The sequence below is a fragment of the Bubalus bubalis genome, chromosome 4 (assembly GCF_019923935.1).
Source record: "Bubalus bubalis isolate 160015118507 breed Murrah chromosome 4, NDDB_SH_1, whole genome shotgun sequence".
Classification (NCBI taxonomy): domain Eukaryota; kingdom Metazoa; phylum Chordata; class Mammalia; order Artiodactyla; family Bovidae; genus Bubalus; species Bubalus bubalis.
In genome coordinates, this window is record NC_059160.1 from 122254785 (window position 1) to 122278932 (window position 24148).

At 39.7% G+C, this 24148-nt stretch overlaps 1 protein-coding gene across 1 annotated transcript in view; it reads left to right on the forward strand.

Annotated features, from left to right (window-relative positions):
* Nucleotides 1–529: 529 nt before the first annotated feature.
* The window catches only part of LOC112584653 (formin-2-like), a 77010-nt gene continuing 53391 nt past the window's right edge, over nucleotides 530–24148 (forward strand). Inside the window, 8 exon segments of the mRNA XM_025284488.3 lie at nucleotides 530–577; nucleotides 6640–6731; nucleotides 7699–7828; nucleotides 8811–8957; nucleotides 13018–13077; nucleotides 13212–13332; nucleotides 15876–15968; nucleotides 23332–23383. Coding sequence (XP_025140273.3) covers nucleotides 530–577; nucleotides 6640–6731; nucleotides 7699–7828; nucleotides 8811–8957; nucleotides 13018–13077; nucleotides 13212–13332; nucleotides 15876–15968; nucleotides 23332–23383 — 743 coding nt within the window.

Sequence of the window (24148 nt, forward strand, 5' to 3'; positions counted from 1 at the left end):
AAATTTACGTTATCCATGTGTTTATGTCGGTTTCTTTCTGCTCTGGGCACTGGGCCTCATGTATCTGTTCACGGCTGTGATGTGTGCTTGAAGGAAACGTGAATCCCTCCAGTGCTGCCATGATACAGGGGGATGTGGCTGGTGGAGGGTGAAGGAGGCCTCCCCAGAGCAGAGAGGCTAGAGCTGAAGCCAGGTGGCTGTGGGTGCTGCCAGGGTGAGATGTGTGGGGGATGTTCTAGATAAAGGATGCGGTGTTTGTGGATGAGGAACTGAAGGAAAGCTGGTGAGGACAGACTTGCTCAGCAGGAGGGGGCAGGGCACAGACATGGGGGCGGGGAAGGGGGCAGGCCCTGGAAGCTTAGCAGGTGCCCAGGGTCTCTGTGTGGATCCAAGAGTGAGGGTAGTAACATCCTCCACAGGATACCTGTGACACAGGTATGAGTGGGGGTGATGTGGAACACAGGCTCAGATCCACATTTTTACAGCCAAGCTGCCACCATTTAGAACATGTATCAGAGCCTTGGATATGATGGGGGACCAGGTGGACCCTCACATCGTGGGTGGACGGAGGCTGTTGGTATGGAGAGGGCAGAGCAGTGGGAGTGAAGGACAGTGAGCAGCTCCAAGACTTGGCAGTTCATCAGCTTCCAGCTGGGTGGCTCGTTCCTACTTTACTGTCATCAGGACCACTGAAAAAGACATGAGCTTATCTTTAGACTGTTTTGGTCCAAGATGCTTCTGCAATGTCCAGATGAAAATGTCTAGGAAGTAGTTGCCTGTGTGGATGTGGAGGGAAAACCAGAGCTGATCACAGAAATACAGGCTGAAGACATTTGTCCTGGGTGGTTGGGTGGGTGCGGGTCTGGTGAGGGGGCAGGAGGGGGTCATTAGGGGTGAGGGAGAGTCCAGGGACAGAGAGTGTGATGCTGTGATGGAAGGAAGCAACACTAGGCGGCAGACACAAGGGCCAGAGCTGATGCCCTTTGAGGATCAAGGCAAAGATTTGCAGATGAGACTGAGTGTAAAATACTGAGAAAATGGTAGAGACTGAGTGAGGGAGCTGGTGAAAGTCTGGCTTGCACAGTATTTCCACCTGCATCCCTTGGAACCCTGGCTCTTCAGGAGCATTTCTATCACATCCTCTCTGTCTCTTTCTGACACACACACTTGTTTTATAATCGATTAATTATGAGGATTGCTGTTAAAATGAAATAGCTCTTTCAACAACATAACTTCTGAAAGTATTTATTTAGCGTGTCATTGTTTGGTCACTTAGTCGTGTCTGAGTCTTTTGCTACCCCACCTGCCAGGCTCCTCTGTTCGTGGGATTCACCAGGCAAGGATACTGGGGCGAGTTGCCATTTTCTTCTCCAGGGGATCCTCCCAACCCAGGGATTGAACCCGTGTCTCCTGCATTACAGGCAGATTCTTTACCACTGAGCCACCTGGGAAACCACCTTATTACTATAGTATGTACCACTCTGCAACTCTTAATGAATCTCAGGACCCAAGTCAGTGTTCCCTGGAACCCCACTTGAGAAACACTGGCTGAGCACTGTCAATAGACTTGGCCACAGAAAAGCACATGGTCTCTCTCGACAGCCTCCCCTCCATCTGCGTACCTGCTCCCAAGCCTCTCCTCTCTGGGAGCTACCATTTCTCTCAGGAGTTGGAAGAGCAGCCGTCAGTTACAGGGTATGTGGGTTTGGGACTGTGGAGGTCAAAATACTTGGTGATTCCTGGCAGCCAGGAATTCCGTCTATTCTGGCCAGTGGTTGGGTGAGAGTTGTCTCTGGGGTGTTAGGTGCCATGAGTCTTAGTGAGTAATGAAGTGAAAACTAGTGAAACAAGTGAGTAATTAGTGAAAGCCTTTAACTTAGCTGCAATAGGTCTATTTCATTTTTTAGCCGGTTGGGAAATCATGGGAAAAGGAATTTCTGGTACAAACCTGCAGATAATTGGGGTGGGAGTGGGAAGGGGTATGCAGTCCCTGTGCTGGAGACTGAAACGATTTGGTCTCATGAGACTGGGAGAGGGAGGGCTTGTTATTTGAGTGTTTGGAACTTGGAAGTTCTTTTATGTGGTTAACTGATATTGTGAATGTGTAGTTGCACTGTCCATATGTTGGGCCATAAGAACCTATTTCAGCAGAAACTCGGAATGATAGTGAGCTCACTAGCACCTCCTTCATATATAGAAAGAGTTACATACAGTTTTAAAAGCAGTGGAAGATCGCTGTAGCAGGGTTAAGCAAATAAGAATGGTGTTATGAGCAGCACGGAATGTTTTGTGGTGGGGTTCTCCTTGAACTTGAAGCCCAGTATATATATTTTTATCTCCAGTATCTGGTGTAATGCTTAGTAATCAGTCAGCCTTTTATTGAATGGGTGGATGAATAAATCCCTAATACTCATCCTTTTTAAAGCCTGACTTTAAACTGATGGACTAAACTGATGGACCAGTGAAGAACCCAGTTAGTCTCAAAGACTAACTTCACTTTGGGGATCAAACAGAGTCAGAATTATCCGGATGACCTTTAGGTTCTTGTACAGATTGGTAGTCACTAGTCTGACATAGTTGATGGTTGCCAATAAGAAAAGGAATTTGGGGCCTTAACCGGTAGAAAATAACTGACTCTTGCAAGTTTTGCACAAGTTTTGCAAGGAGAAAACTGACATTATGGGCTAGAAGAAGCAGTTTGTCTTAGTGTACTGATGAATAGTAAAATTTGTAGATTTGATGAATACTGCTTAAAAATATATAGTGTTTTAATCCTGTGTGTGTGTGTGTGTGTGTGTGCGCACACACGCATGCACACGCATGCTCAGTCATGTCTGATTCTTTGCTGCACTGTGGACTGTAGTCTGCCAGGCTTATCTGTCTGTGGAACTTTCCAGGCAAGAATACTAGAGTCGGTTGCCATTTCCTACATCAGGGGATCTTCCAAACCCAGAGATTGAATCCATGTCTCTTACATTGCCTGCATTGGCAAGCAGATTCTTTACCACTGTGCCACCTGGGCATCCCTTTTAGTCCTACTTCTTACACCTTTATACACATATTCCTGCATAACAGATTGATGATTCCTATGTGAGAGAGTGATATTGAATGAATATACAGATGAGTGAATTCACAGGTGCTTTTGCTGAGTGTAACTTTCTTATTTCTTTATCCACTTGTTTGTGTCCTAACACTTGAAATAACTAGTTCTGTCTCACGCATGCTCAGGTGTCTATTTTGGATTCACATCACCTCACATGGACTCTCACTGTACTCTTAAAGTGACAGTAAACAGCTGGCATGTTCTGCATCTCATTGCACCCTCACTATTTCTTGTTTCCAGTGTCCTGTCATTATCCTTCCTCCCTTTACCTCTGTCTTCTCTCTGGACTTGGAAGCCTTCTTTCTTCCTGTTGGATTACTGATTTAATTTTTCAATGTTTTAAGAATTTACTAACTGCTAAGTAGTATGTCAAGGCCATATATTGTCACCCTGTTTATTTAACTTATACGCAGAGTGCACACATGCATGCTAAGTCACTTCAGTCGTGTCCAACTCTGTGTGATCCTGTGGACTGCAGCTTGCCAGGCTCCTCTGTCCATGGGATTCTCCTCCGGCAAGAATACTGGAATAGGATGTTATGCCCTCCTCCAGGGGATCTTCCCTACCCAGGGACCAAATCCATATCTCTTACATATAACCTACATTGGCAGGCAGGTTCTTTACCACTAGCACCACCTGGGAAGCCCTATATGCAGAGTACATCATGCGAAATGCTGGGCTGGTTGAATCACAAGCTGGAATCAAGATTGCCAGGAGAAATTCAACAATCTCAAATATGCAGATGATACCACTCTAACAACAGAAAGCAAAGAGGAACTAAAGAACCTCTTGATGAAGGTGAAAGAGGAGAGTGAAAAAGCTGGCTTAAAACTCAACATTTAAAAAACAAATATCATGGCAGCTGGTCCCATCACTTCATGGCAAATTGATGGGGAAAAAGTGGAAACTGTGACAGATATTCTCTCTTGGGCTCCAAAATCACTATGGACAGTGACTGTACTCACAGAATTAAAAGATGCTTCCTCCTTGGAAGAAAATCTGTGACAAAACTAGACAGCATATTAAAAAGCAGAGACATCACTTTGCCAACAAAGGTCCATCTAGTCAAAGCAATGGTTTTTCCAGTAGTCATGTATGGATGTGAGAGATGGACCATAAAAAAGGCTGAGTGCTAAAGAATTGAAGGTTTTGAATTGTAATGCTAGAGAAGACTCTTGAAAATCCCTTGAAATGCAATGAGATCAAACCAATCAATCATAAGGGAAATCAACCCTGAATATTCGTTGGAAGGACTGATGCTGAAGCTGAAGCTCCAGTACTTTGACCCCTTGATGTGAAGAGCTGACTCTTTGGAAAAGACCCTGATGGTAGGAAAAACTGAGAGCAAGAGGAGAAGAGGGTGACATAGGATGAGATGGTTGGATGGTATCACTGACTCAATGGCATGAGTTTAAGCAAACTCAGGGTGATAGTGAAGGAAGCCTGGCACACTGCAGTCCATGGGTCACAGAGAGGCGGGGACAGTTTAGCAACTGAACAACAGCTATTTGGTCATCCCTGGATATCTGCAGGGAGGGGGACATGAGGGAGGATTGATACAGAAAAGGTGCTGAAGTCCCTTAAATAAAATGACACAGTTCTTGCGTTGAACACCCCACCCTACCCTCTTGTATACTTTTAATCACCTCAGTTACTTATAATGCCTAATATGATGGAAATGCTGTGTAAATGATTGCTGGAGTGCAATCATTTGGGAACTTTAACGAATTTTTTCCCCAAATATTTTGGATCTGCATTTGGTTGAATCCATGAATTCAGAGCCCAGGATGCAGAGGGCTGACCACATCATGAATCATGCTGGTCACCAGGACCACAGAGAAACACAGCATGTGGCGCTTCTCTTACAGAAGCTGTCAACATGTCTGCACATCACCAGTAAGACATGGTGGTATCTGTGGCACAATACGGAGCAAATATAAGGTTCTGTGTTGTTCTAGAGAGACTGGTTATAGTAGGGGTTGAGGTGGGCAAGGCAGGCTTTGCAGAAGATGTTGTATCTTTACTTGTCAGTATTCTTCTGTTGCATCATATTCCAAAAGCAAAATTTATCAAACCCTCAAGATTGACCAATCTGTCATCAAATCTTCTTTCCCTGCTAAATGAAGTTTTCTTGGAGGAACTAGTCTTTGCTAATTAATCCCATCAACAGAAATGCCTGCCTTTCAGAATAATCAGTGAGTTCAAAACAAAACCATCCCTTCACTTAAAAGTTGATCAGGTTCTATCATGTACAGCAGTTTTTGGCTGGGCTGCTTTTCTGTGTAAACAACAAATAATCTTGAAGGGATTTTACCTTCTGAGGACTAGACTGAAACCCAAGATAGGGTGATCTACTCAAATTTCTTCATACACTTAGAAAATGAAGTATTTAGGCTGTTTTGAAACATCTTTGTGAATGATAGAGACATTAAAATAAAAAATAAAAATCATCCAGATTCTCCATACAGCATAAGTTTGTGTTTTGGTCAGCCTATAAAATTTTCTACCTTATGTTAAAATGTAGAAAATCCTCTCCCATAAAGACACAAATCTAGAATCACAAATTTTTAGCTTGAGATTGTCAAGGGTAAAAGAAGACACTTTGGAAGAAAAGAAGCATGGAGCTATTTTTGTATTAAAAAGAAAATTCAGGAGAATCAAAATCTTTTATTTTTGTTCCATGACTTAATAATTCAACTGTACTTTTCTTTCTCCAAAAGCAGATAGGCATAGACAATAATTGCAATAGGTAAATAGGTACTTTAAAAAAAAATCTTATAACAGCTTTAGGATCAGATTCCTTCCAAATTTAATTTGATTAACTTCTGAATAAGAAATACCATTTTTAAGTAAAAGTTTTGCATTCCAGAGAGTATTATAGTTTATTTGGCATGTGGGATCTGAGTTCCCTGAGCAGAAATTGAACCTATGCCCCGCTACAATGGAAGTCAGAATCCTAGCCACTGGATTGCCAGAGAAGTCCCTCCAGAGGGTATTATAAACAGCTAAAAAATAAGAAAGGGAAATCATATTGATTTAAACCATGCTGGAATAAATATTTTACATGTCACCAATAGCCAATAATGGTTTCCCTGATAGCTCAGTTGGTAAAGAACCCCTGGAGAAGGGATAGGCTACCCACTCCAGTATTCTTGGGCTTCCCTTGTGGTTCAGCTGGTAAAGAATCCACCTGCAATGCAGGAGACTTGGGTTTGGTCCTGGGTTGGGAAGATCCCCTGGAGAAGGGAAAGGCTACCCACTCCAGTATTCTGGCCTGGAGAATCCACGGACTGTATAGACCATGGGGTCATAAAGAGTCAGACATGACTGAGAGAGTTTCACTTTCACTTTTGATAGCCAATAATATTTGGAAGATTTGGAGATGATCTGGTTTGCATTACACATATACACTTTAAGATACCTCATGAATTAAGTCAAGCTTTACCTCAAACAGATGCTAAGAAATATGAAAATATGTAGAGTTTTGCTGTATTTAAGATCACTATCTAAAAACTGCTTGGTTTTTGTTTTTCCAGAGAGCACAGTCAGTTGGACTGGAAAAAACTGAAAAGCATGGTAGGTCCTCCAAAGACAAGGGAAATGCCAAGTCTCTGGACAAACCTGAGCAGTAAGCACAGCGTGGCCCCATGGGCAGCATGCGGGCCATGGGGGGCTCTTTCCATTGGGAAATGAAGTGTCTTCTGTGCATCAGTGTTATGAATGATGTGAGGATGAGCGTGTTTATGTGCATCGTCTTTTTCCTCTTAGTTCAATTCAGTTGAGTTCAGTTGCTCAGTTGTGTCCAACTCTTTGTGACCCCATGAACTGCAGCATACCTGTCCATCACCAACACCCAGAGTCCGAGTCAGTGATGCCATCCAACCATCTCACCCTCCGTCGTCCCCTTCTCCTCCTTCCCTCAATCTTTCCCAGCATCAGGGTCTTTTTAAATGAGTCAGCTCTTCACATCAGGTGGCCAAAGTATTGGAGTTTCAGCTTCAACATCAGTCTTCCAATGCACACCCAGGACTGATCTCCTTTAGAGTGGACAGGTTGGATCTCCTTGCAGTCCAAGGGAGTCTCAAGAGTCTTCTCCAATATCACAGTTCAAAAGTATCACTTCTGCACTCAGCTTTTTTTATGGTCCAACTCTCACATCCATACATGACCACTGGAAAAACCATAGCCTTGACTAGATGGACCTTTGTTGACAAAGTAATATCTCTGCTTTTTAATATGCTGTCTAGGTTGGTCATAACTTTCCTTCCAAGGAGTAAGCATCTTTTGATTTCATGGCTGCAATCACCATCTGCAGTGATTTTGGAGCCCAGAAAAATAGTCAGCCGCTGTCTCCACTGTTTCCCCATCTATCTGCCATGAAGTGATGGGACCAGATTCCATGATCTTCATTTTCTGAATGTTGAGCTTTAAGCCAACTTTTTCACTCTCTTCTTTCACTTTCATCAAGAGGCTCTTTAGTTCTTCTTCACTTTCTGCCATAAGGGTCATGTCATCTGCATATCTGAGATTATTGATATTTCTCCTGGCAATCTTGATTCCAGCTTTTTCCTCTTAACTTGGCTTTATTTCCTTAGGTTCCTTTATGAACTCTCATTAATCCCCAACTTTTCAGAGCTAGTCTTTTGCATCCTGTTTCAGTCCACATTTTCAGAAAGCATTTGCTCAATTCGATGCAAACTGGAGCTGCTACAGAAGTTGTGTGAGGTGGGTGCTTGGGTTCTGATACTTAATTGTGCTCTGCTACTGCTGCTAAGTCACTTCAGTCGTGTCTGACTCTGTGTGGCCTCATAGACGGCAGCCCACCAGGCTGCCCCGACCCTGGGATTCTCCAGGCAAGAGCACTGGAGTGGGTTGCCATTTCGGCATGCTCATATTTCAAACAAGTTGTCTTTAATTTACAGTAAATACTGCCCAACTTCTCAGTACCATTTGAGTACCAACTGAGTACCATTTGAATGCATTTTCTTTATTGTCCTCCATTTTGCAGAGAGCCCGTCAACAAATTGTTAGTGATTCCAACCAAATGCTTCAGGAATAGCTATATGACTCGACAGAAGAGAAATATTCTCTGAAAATAAAGAGCAAATGCTTGGCAGAAATGACCAATATTAATATCTAAAACAGTTTTTCAAAATTTAATAGCACCATTCATTCTGGTTGTGGTAAATTATTTTGCAAAGTAGCATTATGTCATTAAAGAGATTTTCAGAGGAAGTGATGCACAAATTCAAGTTAAACTGTATGTTTTGGAAGAACTGAGTGTGAACCTTTCTAAATTTGGAAATTTTGGATAAATCTAAATTTAGAAATTAAACTTTATAACTGTGTTTCAGTTTCCCACACCTTATGCTAAAAATGTTACGCAGAGGCAGGTGCAGCTGGACTGATGGCCGTGACGTCACACTGTGGTGGGTCTCATGTTACGGGTGTGTTTGGTTTCCTTGCAATTACACCACAGGAGCATCCTAGGCTGGTACCTCTCAGCTGGAGAAGCACAACCTGCATGCTGTTAGTGGTGCAGCTTTTTTAAAGTTATCTTTGGAGATGCTGTGCTTAAATATACCTAAAATGAGCACTGATGAAGTTCGGATATGACCCATAATTATTAGTATGATCTGAATATCTGCCACTGACTTAAGAAAATTTAAATAGTGAGTGAGAAATTCTTTTTTATACTGTTTTACAGACATTAAAACATGGCTCAGGGGTTATGCAGGTTTTGGGTTTGGTTCTTGCCTTTGGCAACTACATGAATGGTGGAAATAATACTCGGGGACAGGCAGACAGTTTTGGATTAGATATTCTCCCGAAGCTGAAAGATGTTAAAAGCAGTGTAAGTGTTTTGAGTGAGTGAATGTAGCAAACTGAGGAGTGGATGTCTGTTTTGTAATAAGTTGAACTGTAAACCGGTGTGATAAATGTTTATGCTCCAAGGCCAAAAGTTCTATTATGTTCTGAGCCGGATAAAGGCAATGCCCACCATATATTTGTGATCAAGAGAAGAATAATTTTCCTAAAGTGAGTAATTTTGAATCCTGTATCTAACAAATAATTGAATAGACAGTATTTTAAAAATAAAAATAATTATTTTTTGCTTTCTTTACCATGTCTGCTAATATTTATCTATTTGGATCTGAGGACTAGTTAATTTTCATGAATTAGACAGTATATCCATCACTTTCTTCTTCTCTCCATGTTAAGCAAGTGACCCCCAACAGGCCCAGATTTTAAAAACAAAACAAAGATGAGTGAAAATCACTCAGTTGTGTCTGACTCTTTGTGACCCCGTGCCCTATACAATCTGTGGAATTCTCCAGGCCAGAATACTGGAGTGGGTAGCCTTTCCCTTCTCCAGGGGATCTTTCCAACCCAGGGATCAAACTCAGGTCTCCTGCATTGCGGGTGGATTCTTTACTAGCTGAGCCACAAGGGAAGCCCAAGAATACTGGAGTGAGTAGTCTAACCCTTCTCCAGTGGATCTTTTCAACCTAGGAATTGAACCAGGATCTCCTGCATTGTAGGTGGATTCTTTACCAACTGAGCTATCAGAAAAGCCCAAAATTTAAAAGATGATTCTCAGAACCAATACAATATTGTAAAGTAATTAGCCTTCAATTAAAATAAATAAATTTAAATTAAAAATAAATAAATAAAAATAAAATAAAATAATAAAAAAGGATATCATACACACAAAAATAAAAGATGATTCTCTTTTTCTCCATATAATCCTCTCTTTGATATTGGTATATATGGGAACATCTAATCCCTCTTTGTGAAGCTTCTTTAATCTCTATTCTGTAGAAACAAATTCTATTATTTTCAAAGTTTACAATGTCAGACTTTAACCACTCTGGTGGTTTCCCTTATCTTATATTTCTACCAACACTCTCATAATCTCTTAGATGTTAATTTTAAGCAAACACAACTAGAGAGGTAGAATTTTTAAAAAATAATTAGGCTTCCTAAAGGATGTTCCCATGCCTACCAATATCAAGGAAAGGATTATATGGAGAAAAAGAGAATCATCTTTAAATTTTTTTTCTCCATATGATCTTCTTCTTGATACTGGTAGGCGTGGGAACATCTAAGCCCTTTTACAAGCATAATTATTTTTTTTTTAATTCTACTTCTCTAGTTCTCCAATATTCTTGCTGAAGAATCCCATGGATAGAGAAACCAGGCAGGCTACAGTCCACTGGGTCTCAAAGAGTCGGACATGACTGAAGTGACTTAGCATGCACACCCACAAGTTTAAGTGAACAATTGGCCTATAAAAATGAAAATATAGAGAATTGTCCTCCTAGATAAGAAAATAATAATAATAAGGAAATAATCTCCCTGACAGAAGGGAGATACTTATTTTGCTTTTTTCTGCCGGTCAACAACTCACTGGTTTATTTAGTCATTACACTCATATGTTCATTTGACATTCTTTTATCCAGCTTCTATGAAATGCCAGACACTGTATTTTTCCAAAATTGGGAAAAGCATAGTCCTTTCTTGGAACACCAACAGCATATAACTTTTGTGATTTTTATGGTTCTATTTGTTCAAATGCCTTTTTATTTATATGACACACATTTTCTCAGGAACCTTCAATATGTCAACCTGATAAATCACATTTATTCAAAATTTATTTATTCTTCTAAACACATGGTAGGTTTTGAATAGTTCTTTTTTGAAAAGATTTATTTATTTATTTTGTGCTGGGTCTTCGCTGCTGCACATGCAGTCTTTCTCTAACTTCAGTGAGCGGGGGCTACTCTCCAGTTGCAGTGCACGAGCTCCTCATTGCAGTGGTTTCTCTTGTTCTGCAGCGCGGGCTCCAGGTGTGCAGGCTTCAGTGGTTGCAGCTCTCAGGCTCTGGAACATGAGCTCAGTAGTTGTGGCACACGGGCTTAGCCCCACATTCCACACCCATATTCCCATGTGCAGTCTTCCCAGATTGGGAATCCAACTGTGTCCCCTGCCTTGGAGTCTTAACCACTGGACCACCAGGGAAATACTGAATAGTTCTTAACAATTGATTGTTGGATTGAAACAAGTAATTTTTGCAAATAACATCAGAATATAAATATAATCAATAAAATGTTACTTCTAAAAAATGAATCTGAAATAGATTCTTATGGTTATAATTATATAAGGGATTATTTGTTTTTTGTTTTGGTTAATATATCTTATTTAATCCTCCTATAAGTTAAATTTCATTAATTTAAATAATTAAGAAATGATATGGATAGAAATAATCAAGAAGTAAGATTTTTTAATAATTTAACTTGCATTCTCACAAGGGCTATGCAAAGTCTATTTGGTTCTTTCTCTATAAAATAAAGATAACTATGTCTGTAGTTTCATAGACTTGCATGCATGGGACTGTTACTCAGATCACTCAGAATTACCTAGGCACTTAATAAGTGTTTTGTTAATTGACTGAGGTATTGCTGATCATTTCACTGATTTACAAGTTAGGAAAGACAAAGGAAGTTAGTTGCTTAAATCATTTTACAAGTAATCCTGCTTCTAATAAATATACTACTTTTGTTATTATAGCTATGTATTTCCATGTAATTGATGTATATAGTAAAATATGTTGTTGTTGTTGCTGCTTAGTTGTTAAGTCATGTCCAACCCTTTGCAAACCCATGAACAGTAGCCCACCAGGCTCCTCCGTCCATGGGATTTCCCAGGCAAGAATCCTGGAGTGAGCTGCCATTTCCTTCTCCAGGGGATTTTCCCCACCCAGGGATTGAACCCCTGTCTCCTGCATTGGCAGGTGGATTCTCTATTGCTGACTCACCAGGGAAGCCCATAGTGTGTTCAGGGAGTCTGTGTTGTGTTAACCACTCACTCATGTCCAACTCTTTGTGACCCTATGGACTTCAGCCCACCAGGCTCCTCTATCCATGTGATTTTCTAGGCAAGAACACTGGATTGGGTTGCCATTCCCTTCTCCAGGGGATCTTCCTGACCCAGGGATTGAACCCTCATCTCCTGCATTGGCAGGCGGGTTCTTTACCATCTGAGCCACCAGGGAAGGCCATCAGGGAATCTAATAGATATATTATCATATCCCATCAGACTTGTTTATAAAGGAATGTTGCTCTTTTTATCAATGAGGGGAAAGTCATGGTTAGATTGAATATTCCAGAAAACGAGTTTTTATTATAGGGTATGTTTTAAAAAAACATGTATTTGGTTTCACACATCCCAATTATCTAGTATTTATTTTGAGAATTAAAAAAATATATATTAATGCCTCTAAATGTGCCAGAAAAGAAGGTAGAAAGCTCTTATGTGAAGACTGTTAGATATGAAGCAGTTTTTCTTCTTTAGAACTACATACATTGCATTTTTATAGCTGCATAGATACTAATTCTTGAATCTCAGTTGCTGACATAAGTTATAACATGAATTTGCATTCTTAAAGCTCCAGCTTACTTGAGATAATACTTAACTTTTAAATTTTCTTAATCTACTTAGTAATAAACCTCAGTCAATCTTCCTGTTGGAGTGGTCCCTACTGGTTCAGCCATACAGAAATGCTGGTGCTATTTAGTCATTTCTGTTTAGATAGTAGTTGTACCTGTTAATAATAAGAAATAAAATTGATGAATTAATTTTCTGGTTGAGGAGGGTGAAAGCAGGAAGGTGTGTACAACTGAGACAACCCTCGAAACAGCTGTGCTTCCACCTGGGGCGCAGGTGGGAACAGAGAGGGGAGGACAAGACCATCGGGGCCATTAAACTAAAGGGACATGAAACAGAGGACGTCTCCTTTCATCCTAAATATTCTCATCTACATGCGTGGGTTTACTGGGATGAATTTTATTTAACGCTGTATATTTAGTCATTTTAAAAAATGTGTTCCTACTCACTTTGGTCTCTCTGCCTAGGACAATAGCAGAAGCCTGTTGTCATATATCGTGTCATATTATCTTCGCAATTTTGATGAGGTGAGATAACGTTCACAGAGTCACATTCTGTTATTCCCTGTTGCTGAGCGATGTGGTCGTGTTTCGTGTCGTTTGTCATTGCTGCTGCTGCTCTGTCCTCATTTACGTAACTGTCTGTGCTTCCTGCTGACCAGGACGCTGGGAAAGAGCAGTGTGTGTTTCCGCTGCCCGAATCCCAGGACCTCTTTCAGGCCTCGCAGATGAAGTTTGAAGATTTTCAAAAAGACCTCAGAAAACTCAAGAAAGACCTGAGAGGTAACTTACAATGTTAAGGAAACTCAGTTGTTATTTATGCTTCTTTAATGAGAGAACAGATTTTTCAGTGTTTCTAAAGAAGGTAAAAATCAGTGTAAATAAACATTTTCATATGTGGCAAAAGAAAAATTTTACAAGTAATCTTATTCTTTTATTGTTTAAAAAGTTATGTGTATTAGAATTCTGGTTATTTAATCACATCTTGGTTATTTGAATAGCAGCCTCTTTCATCAGGCACAAATTTTATTGTCTTATTTTCACTTTATGTTCAAGAATATTTGTACATTTATCATATCTTGTTAAAAGACACATATTTCCTCCCCACCTGCCCTTGGTATACTTGCCTAAGATTTTGTGGCATGTGAACTTTCCCAGGAAGAAAACATTTTTTCATGTATTAGGTAAAAAAAAAAAAAAAAAAGATGCATGTGTAAAGCTTTATTGTTATTGTTCAGTTGGTAAGTCGTGTCTGACTCTGTGACTCCATGGACTGCCGCACACCAGGCTTTCCTGTCCTTGACTGTCTCTCAGTTTGCCCACACTCATGTCCACTGCGGTTCCCAAGTGGCACTAGTGGTACAGAACCCACCGACAATGCAGGAGACAGAATAGATGCAGCTTCGATCCCTGGGTTGGGAAGATCGCCTGGAGAAGAGCATGGCAGTCCACTCCAGTATTCTTGCCTGGAGAACCCCCATGGACAGAGGAGACTGGCTGGATACAGTCCATAGTGTCTCAAAGAGTCAGACACCACTGAAGCAACTTAGCACACAGGCTCGCGTGTCCATTGAGTTGGTGATGCCATCCAACCATCTCATCTCCGTCACCCCTTTTCTTACTGCCCTCAGTCTTTCCAGCATCAGGGTCTTTTCCAATGAGTCAGCTCTTCGCATCAGGTGCCCAAAGTATTGGAGCTTCAGCTTCAGCATCAGTCCCTCCAGTGAATATTCAGGATTGATTTCCTTTAAACTGACTGGTTTAATCTCCTTGGTGTCCAACATACTCTTAGGATTCTTCTCAACTGTTAGTTGAGAAGCCTTAGATCATTTTGAAGAGACTTTGAAATTCTTCAAAATGGTAAATTTAAAGTAATGCACAAAAGCAAATAGTTTACAATTTTTTATTTTTTGTAAATAAAAATCCTTTCATCTGTCCTACCTTTATAAATGGGGTACAGTTGGCTTATAATATTATTATTAGTTTCAGGTGTACAACTTAATGATGACAAACGTCCATATAGTCAAACTATGGTCTTTCCAGTGATCATATACAGACATGAGAGTTGGACCATAAAGAAGGCTGCTGCTGCTAAGTCGCTTCAGTCATGCCCGACTCTGTGCGACCCCATATACGGCAGCCCACAAGGCTCCCCGGTCCCTGGGATTCTCCAGGTAAGAACACTGGAGTGGGTTGCCATTTCCTCCTCCAATGCATGAAAGTGAAAAGTGAAAGTGAGGTCGCTCAGTCGTGTCCAACTCTGAGCGACCCCATGGACTCAATGAAGCCTACCAGGCTCCTCTGTCCATGGGATTTTCCAGGCAAGAGTACTGGAGTGGGGTGCCATCGCCTTCTCCAAAAGAATGGTGGATTCATTTTGATATTTGGCAAAACTAATACAATTATGTAAAGTTTAAAAATAAAATAAAATTTTTTTTAAAAAGGCCAAAAAAATAAATAAATAAAATAAGGCTGAGCACCGAAGAATTGATGTTTTCAAATTGCAGTGGTGGAGAAGACTTTTAAGAGTCCCTCGGAAAGCAAGGAGACCAAACCAGCCAATCCTAAAGGATATCAACCCTGAATACTCATTGGAGGGACTGATACTGAAGCTGAAGCTACAATACTTTGGCCACCTGATATGAACAGCCAATTCATTGGAAGAGACCCTGAGGGTGGGAAAGATTGAGGGCAGGAGGAGAAGGGAATGACAGAGATGAGATGGTTGGATTCCATCACGGATTTAATGGACATGAACTTGGGCAAACTCTAGGAGATAGTGAGGGTCGGGGAAGCCTGGCGAACTGCAGTCCATGGTGTCACAAAGAGTTGGATACAACTTAGTGACTGAACAACAACAAAATTTTCATATATTATACACCAGTGTATTACAGTGTTATATTCCCCATGCTGTACCTTGCATCCCTATGACTTATTTATTTTGTAACTGGCAGTTTGTACCTCTTTAATCCCTTTCACCTGTTTCACTCACCTACTTTATCTTCTTTTCATGAAGTTTCATGGAGCTTTGTAAGGTCACAGATAGTTACTAGACTCACCATGGTATTCATTTCATAATGTATTTAAATGTTGAATCACTGTTGTATACCTGAAACTAACATAATGTTGTACATCAACTATAATATTTTTAATTTCTTTTTATAATCCCCTAGAGTGAAGCTTTGATGATAGGCTTCTTTTGACACCATTGGATGCTGACATTTGTCAGTTATCATGGTTAACAGGATTTCATAAAACGATTTGTAATTGTTTTAATGCTCCATTAGCAGTGTGCCATTCTGAACACTGTCTCTCTTTAATTTCAGCCTGTGAAGTTGAAGCAGGGAAAGTTTACCAAGTGTCCTCAAAAGAGCACATCCAACCTTTCAAAGAAAACATGGAACAATTTATTATTCAAAGTAAATTCTGAAAAGATGCTGCACTTCCCTCCCTGTTCAGCAGAAAGGTAGAAGGCATTTTGAAAAATAGGCATTGGTTTAAAAGGAATTATTTTAACATCACAGAAAAATAAATTATGTTGTATCATAAATCACACAGTTGTGACAGATGAGCAAGTAGCTAAACATGCTGTTCAACTTGGTATTTGCTTTATCAAAACATTGTGCTACAAAACAAAGTACATTGATGATTTTCTGATCTTTAAAACATTATATTCTATTTTTATAGGATGTATAAATACTCCTGGATATTTAACACATTTTCCCCAAGGACCATAAAAGCTTTATAAATATTATATTCTTTATTCTTCCTATATCCCTATGAAATAAGCAGCAGTGGAAAATTTCAAGCAATATTAAAGGAACAAAAAATTTTAATAGGAAAAATCTATTAATCTATTGCTGTTTGAATTCCTTGAAACATGATTATATCAAAGGACTCACTACTCCACACATTTCTGCTTTGGAATGTTGCATATCTTCTGAAGATCAGATCTGTATGAAGCTGTGCTCTGGGGAGGCTCTCCTAGTTCAGGAATTCTCCAGAGACTGATGTGGCCTGAGACTGAAGCCAAGCAGTGCTCTGGAGACTGGCTTCGTCTTCTGTCGTTTTACAGGTTGTTCAGGCGTCTGTAATGATGATAACCCAGTGAATGAGTTATACTGGAATTTGATTAAACATTATTTATCTCATGTTTCCATACAAATAGTAAATTCTTTTCTTCTAATTCTGTGAAAAATGCTATAGTTTCATAGGGATTGTATTGAATCTGTAGATGCCTTTGGGTGGTATGGTTATTTTGACAACATTGATTCTTCCAATCTAGGAGCATGGTATCTCTCCATCTGTTACTGTCATCTTTGACTTCTTTCATCAGTATCTTACAGTTTTTGGAGTATAAGTCTTTTGCCTCCTTGGGTAGGTTTGCTTCTAGATATTTTATTCTTTTTGATGTGATTGTAAATTATATTGTTTCCTTAATTTCTCTTTCTGATCTTTCACTATTAGTGTATAGGAATGCTAGAGATTTCTGTGTTTTAATTTTGTAGTTTGAAACTCTACCAAATTCATTGGTGAGCTCTGGTTTTCTGTCAACATCATTAGGATTTTCTATGAATAGTATCATGTCATCTGCAAACAGTGACATTTTACTTCTTTTCCTTTTTCATTTTTATTATTAAATTTAAAAATATGACTATATGTATTTTTAGATATTTTATATTACATATAACTTATTTTATATATAATAGAAACATAGCATATTTATGTACATATGTATGTACACATACATATATTTTTTCACATTTTATATTCATTTCATTTCTAAAACAAGATAAATATATTCTCATTATTTGCCATCATTATGTTCTACAAGGTTGCCACAAACACTGATTTAGTAAGTACTGGACCACTGTTCCTAGCAGTAAAGACAGTTCTTCAAGCCTCTGGTCACATTTTGGTCTCATTTCATCAACCAACCAAAGTACAATCTTGCTTTATGTGTGTTCATGTTTGAATACACCTTCTTTACTATACTGCTAATTCATTAATATCAAACTCACAGCCAAGTCTGACAGCCCCTGAGTGAAGCTTACCCAGCACATGTATTTTCTCCATAAGGCACACCATAACCTCCTCAGGTTTAGGGCACTAGGTAGCTCTGCACCTACATGCTTGTGGACTGTTTAAAAAGAGAGATTACCAGGAAAGAAGGAGGTAAAAAGATGCCAAACTGCGTCCCACTAGACTGAGAAAAGGACACTTGTACAGGATGAGACTTGGAATAAAGCAGAGCCACACTGTATTCAGCCTTAACCAGGAACATGTGCCTGGTGACTCAGACTTTTCAATGTTCTGCATACATCTGTGAGCAACTACAAAGGCACTGCGCTTGTTTATTTTGGAATTAAAATCAATTTTAATGAATTGGCAACTTCACAAATACAGAATCCATGAATGATGAGGATCACCTTTGAAAGGTTATGTATGTATAACATAAATAAGGGCAAGTGTGTATGCATGTGAAATACTGGGCTCGATGAATCACAAGCTGGAGTCAAAATTCCTGGATATGCAGCCTTGGATATGCAGTATGATACCACTCAAATGGCAGAAAGTGAAGAGGAACTAAAGAGCCTCTTGATGAAGGTGAAAGAGGAGAGTGAAAAAGCTGGCTTGAAACTCAACATTCAGAAAACCAGGATCATGACATCTGGTCCCATCACTTCATGGCAGATAGAAGAGGAAAAAATGGAAACAGTGACAGATTTTATTTTCATGGGCTCCAAGACATGATACTATACATAGAAAATCCTAATGATGCTTCCAGAAAACCAGAGCTCACCAATGAATTTGATAAAGTTGCAAGTTACAAAATTAATACACAGAAATCTCTTGCATTCCTACATACTAATAATGAAAGATCACTGCCAACAATGACCGGATCCATGAAATTTAAAAGATGCTTGCTTCTTGGAAGGAAAGTTATGACAAACCTAGACACTATATTAAAAAAGAAAGACATCATTTGCCAACAAAGGTCTGTATAATCTGTGATATTTGGACCATTAAGAAGGCTGAGTGTCAAAGAATTGATGCTTTTGAATTGTGGTGCTGGAGAAGACTTTTGAGAGTCCCTTGGACTGCAAAAAGATCAAACCAGTCAATCCTAAAGGAAATCAGTCCTGAATATTCATTGGAAGGACTGTTACTGCAACTGAAGCTCCAATGCTTTGGCCACCTGATGTGAAGAGCCAACTCATTGGAGAAGACCCTGATGCTAGGAGAGATTGAGGGCAGGAGGAGAAGGGGGTGGCAGAGGATAAATTAGTTAGCTAGCATCACCAACTCAATGGACACGAATGTGAGCAAACTCCAGGAGATAGTGAAAGACAGAAGAGCCTGCATGCTGCAGTCCACAGGGTCCCAAAGAGATGGACATGACTCATTGGAAAAGACGCTGATGCTGGGAAAGATTGAAGGCGAGAAGAGAAGGGGAGGACAGAGGATGAGGTGGTTGGATGGCATCAACAACTCGATGGACATGAGTTTGAGTAAATTCCGGGAGTTGGTGACGGACAGGGAGGCCTGGCATGCTGCAGTCCATGGGGTTACAAAGAGTCGGACACAACTGAGCGACTGAACTGAACTGAACCAGTCTGACCCACTACAGCTTTTTGAATACTGGAAAAACCATTACATCTGAGAAGTATGCTCAGCAATTTGATGAGACGCTCCAAAAACTGCAATGCCCACAGCTGGAATTGGTCCACAGAAAGGGCCTAATTCTTCTCCATGACAATTCCTGACCACATGTTGTACAACCAATGCTTCAAAGGTTGAATAAATTAAGCTCTGAAGTTTTGCCTCACCTGCTGTATTCACCTGACATCTCGCCAACCAACTTTTACTTCTTCAAGCATCTTGACAACTTTTTGCAGGGAATATGCTTCCACAACCAGCAGGATTCAGAAAATGCTTTCCAAGAGTTCATCAAATCCCAAAGCATAGATTTTTATGCCTTAGGAATAAACAAACTTATTTCTCATTGGCAAAAATGTGTTGATTGTAATGGCTCCTATTTTGATTAATAAAGATGTATTTGAGCCTAGTTATAATAATTTAAAATTCATGGTCTTAAACTGCAATTATCCACTCCAGTATTCTTGCCCAGAGAATCCTGTGGACAGAGGAGCCTGGTGGGCTGCTGTCCATAGGGTCTCACAGAGTCGGACACAACGGAAGCAACTTAGCATACATGCATGCATTGGAGAAGGAAATGGCAACCCACTCCAGTATTCTTGCCTGGAGAATCCCAAGGACAGAAGAGCCTAGTGGGCTGCCACCTATGGGGTCGCACAGAGTCGATCACAACTGAAGCAACTTAGCAGCAGCAGCAGCAGCAACCTAATAAAAAACACAGTTGGTCTAAGATTTTGGTCACTGCATATAATTAATTTGAGTGCCCCCTAAATGAATGGCAGAGTTATCTAAAAAATACCTTAATTTTTACTACTTTAGTAACATTTTATTTTAGTTTGGTTGGTTTCATCCTCACAAACTAAAGAAACACATCCAGCATTTGTCACTAAGTTAACATCTTGTATGTGCATGCTAAGTCACTTCAGTCATGTTAGAGTCTTTGTGACCCTATGGACTATAGCCCACCAGGATCCTCTCTCCGTGGGATTCTCCAGGCAAGAATACTGGAATGAGTTGCCATGCCCTCCTCTAGGGACCGAACCCATGTCTCTTACGTGTCCTGCATTGACAAGCAGGTTCTTCTCACATCACTTGGGAAGCCCAAGTTAACCTCATAAGTGTGCTTAAAAGATTGTGATAACAAAATGTTGATAGTGTTTTTCTGCAAGCAGTGTGTTGAGAAATGGTAGCTCAGTGTCTCCGAAATCCGAAATGCACCCCAAGTTTCCAGAAAATTTTTTATTTCTTTTTTTTTTTTTTTTTTTTTGGCTGCATTGGGTCTTAGTTGTGGCATATGGGATCTTAGTTCCCTGACCAAGGATTGAACCATGTCCCTTCATTGCAGGGTGGATTCTTATCCACTGGACCAACAAGGAAGTCCCAAGTTTTTTATTTCTAAGATTGCCCTACAAAAGAGAATCATTTCTCATAGGACTTTATCAAAGCTGATTCCAGCTGAGAAAACAACTCCTTTTAGCTTCAAAATCATGTTTAGAAAAAATGGAAAACAGAGTAATTTAAAGTATTTCCTCCTATCCCAATTTGGTTTTATGGTTGTAATATGGCTATTAGGTTTGGACGGAGATCCTGTTTTTGTTTTATTCCTTTAGTAAGAATCATTCTTCTGCCACATTGAACTGCAGTGTTTATTCAGTAAAACTTGCTCATACAATAAAGCCAAAGCTGTTTTAGTATACATCACAAGGAATCATTATGAATAACTGAAACTCACTTCATTCCACTCACAACTAGTTAGGGGCTTATATTATGTAAAAAGCTGTTAAGTATCTGTTTTCTTTATCTGCACATAATGTTGAAGCATGATACAATAGCAGTTGGTGTATTCAGTTAAACATTATTATGTACTGTATCACTTTAGGATTTCAAGAGCTTGAAATCCAACATTTTCAAAGAATATTTATGTAGCCCCTACTAATTATTGGGGGCACTATGCTAAATATTTTGTATATGTTAACAGATTAATCTATTTGCCTAAGATTCTGTGTGTGTTAGTCACTCAGTTGTGTCCGACTCTTTGCAACCCGTTGGACTGTAGCCCACCAGGCTCCTCTGTCCCTGGGATTTTCCAGGCAAGAATACTGGAGTGGATTGCCATCTCCTTCTCCAGGGGATCTTCCTGACCCAGGGATTAAACCCGGGGCTTCCTTGGGGGCTCAGCAGGTAAAAAATCCACCTGCAAAGTGGGAGATCTGGGTTCAAACCCTGGGTTGGGAAGATTCCCTAGAGAAGGAAAAGGCTACTCACTCCACTATTCTGACTGGAGAATCCCATGGACTGTATAGTCCATGGGGTCGCAAAGAGTCAGACACAACTGAGCGACTTTCACTTTCTTTCTCCTGTATTGCAAGGAGGCTCTTTACCGTCTGAGCCACCAGGGAAGCCTAAGATTACAAAGCTAATTTCAGAGGCAGAATCAGAATAGAATACACATCACTGGAATCTCATTCTAGGGTGTTTTAAATTTCATAAATAATTTACTCGGTGCATCTAGAATAGTCCAAAAAATTTCATCCTTTCTCATTCTTAAATTCTATATTTTACAAAAGGAAAAAATGACGCAAGGGCAATTGGAAGAACGTCCTTCCTGAAAGTGTTATGCTTTGTGTTGCTTTGTTGTTTTTCTCTTAAACTTTTCTGTGGTTCTAGAATTACTTCTGGAAACAAACCATTTCATACAGCAGCCCAAAGCAGATTTTGTAAGTAAATAGGTTAACATTGGAGACTTTTCAAAGTGAAGTCATGGAACATCTATCCTGTTTCATAATATGGCTAATGATTGACCTGTAGCTTTATGGAAGCAGTCTAAAAAACCAGAAGGGAAAGGGGAAACATACCTCTGCTACCATCTCCCAGGATTGCTGTTAAATTCAGGCAGTCCTGTAGAGGGCCCGCATAACACTCCACACTGGCTTTGCAGACGTGTCCAGACCTTCAAACAAACAGTCTTGAGATTGTGAAACAGCTCCCGAAGCTGGCAACTGTTTAAGTCGTGATGCAGTCACTGACATTTCCCAAGTGGCCACAGGTTTGATTTCATACCCAGTTCCAATATTTATAATCATTTTGCCCTGCTCCTTTCTGTCTTTTAATTTTTACAAATGGCTGCAAGTGTGCCTCCAAAGGAAATGATTATGAAAATATAACTTCTTTCACTAGCTCCAGGGTGGTTTTTTTCTTTGATTTTTTTCATTTTTTTGTCCAGTAGCTCAGTGATTTTCAAACTGTGTGTCACAGATAATTAGTGAAGAATGAAATGAATTTAGTGGGTCACAACTACATTTTGAGATCTAGGGGAATTGACTAAAAATATTATTAAAAGCACTGTAAGAAGTGGGAGTATATTTTAAACTTCTGTGCCAAATATGTGTGTATGTATATAAAGTAATACATAAATTCCTAGAATGCTTACTGGCCAGTGAAAGTCATTGCCATACATACTTTATGTGATGGGAGTTTCTGTGTTATTTTAAACAATTTTAAAATAATGATGTAATCCCTTTCCCAAATTTGATCTTTGGGTTTGTGTCCAGCTACCATTCTTTATTTCTAGACAAATCTAGTAGCAAATCAGTGGGTGCACTGTCATGTCATCACTTGAAGTTAGGAGAAAGTATTAGTATTTTATCCTATGTCTGCATAGAAGTGAGCTCTGGATCTACTCAGTTGTGATCTGATGTGGAGAGCACTGGTAAAGATCATTCCATATCTTTTCTATTTAGGTTTTTACTTGGTTTTCAGACCTTTGCTTGAGAGAATTGTTTTCAACTAATTATTGGTATTAAAATCATCGACAGACAAATTTGATGTGAATATCAAGTTATCTGGTATTTTATTTTCTCAGGTTAATGTGACTAATTTAAAGAAATTACTTAGAAAGTAGTATTAACTTAATGAAAATTAAATATAACCTATTCAATCATATCTATTCATAGATTTTAAATAAAATTCTATAAGTATATTCCAATAAATTTTTTTAAAATAAACTTTTGGTGGAGTGCATTAGCATTAATGTATTGAAATATATTTCATATTATTTGATCTATTTTAAGATGGTTATAACCATTTATCATATCTCATCTATTTCTTTTCTTATATTTTCAGCTAAAATTGACCAAGAAGCAGAGGAGAACTCACTGACAGAGACTCATAAGTGGTGAGAAATTACTTTCCTTTAATATTTGTTCTCAGAGTAGGCTTATAAAGCATTTAATGTGCTTCATCTTAAGGAGTCAATCAGTAGCTCAGTTTTTATTTTCAAGCGTAAAAGAAACTAACAGTGTACTTTAATTATACATTGGATTTCTGACTTTTATTTTTATAATTCTGGATGATATATAATCCTGTTATATCAAATTATTGTGACTAGATAGCTTATTAGCACCTTCTCTTTAGAATAGGTTTTATGGCTGTGGAAATACACCAGAAAGGAAGACAGCAGGAAACTATTTCAAGAAAAAGTGTGAAGGGTTTGGTTACAGGACATGAGTTTCCATGTGCGAAAGCAGAATTCAGTGGGCCCCTGAGCCCCCTTGCAGGGCCCTCACTTTCACAGTAGAGGTTTGCCATCATCAGTTCAGTTCAGTCTCTCAGTCGTGTCTGACTCTTTGCGACCCCATGGACTGCAGCATGTCAGGCCTCCCTGTCCATCACCAGCTCCCGGAGTTTACTTAAACTCATGTCCATCCAACCGTCTCATCCTCTGTCCTCCCCCTCTCGTCCCACCTCCAATCTTTCCCAGCATCAGGGTCTTTTCCAAAGAGTCAGTTCTTAGCATCAGGTGGCCAAAGTATTGGAGTTTCAGCTTCAGCATCAGTCCTTCCAATGAATATTCAAAACTGATTTCCTTTAGTATGGACAAGTTGGATCTCCTTGCAGTCCAAGGGACTCTCAAGAGTCTTCTGCAACAGCACGGTTCAAA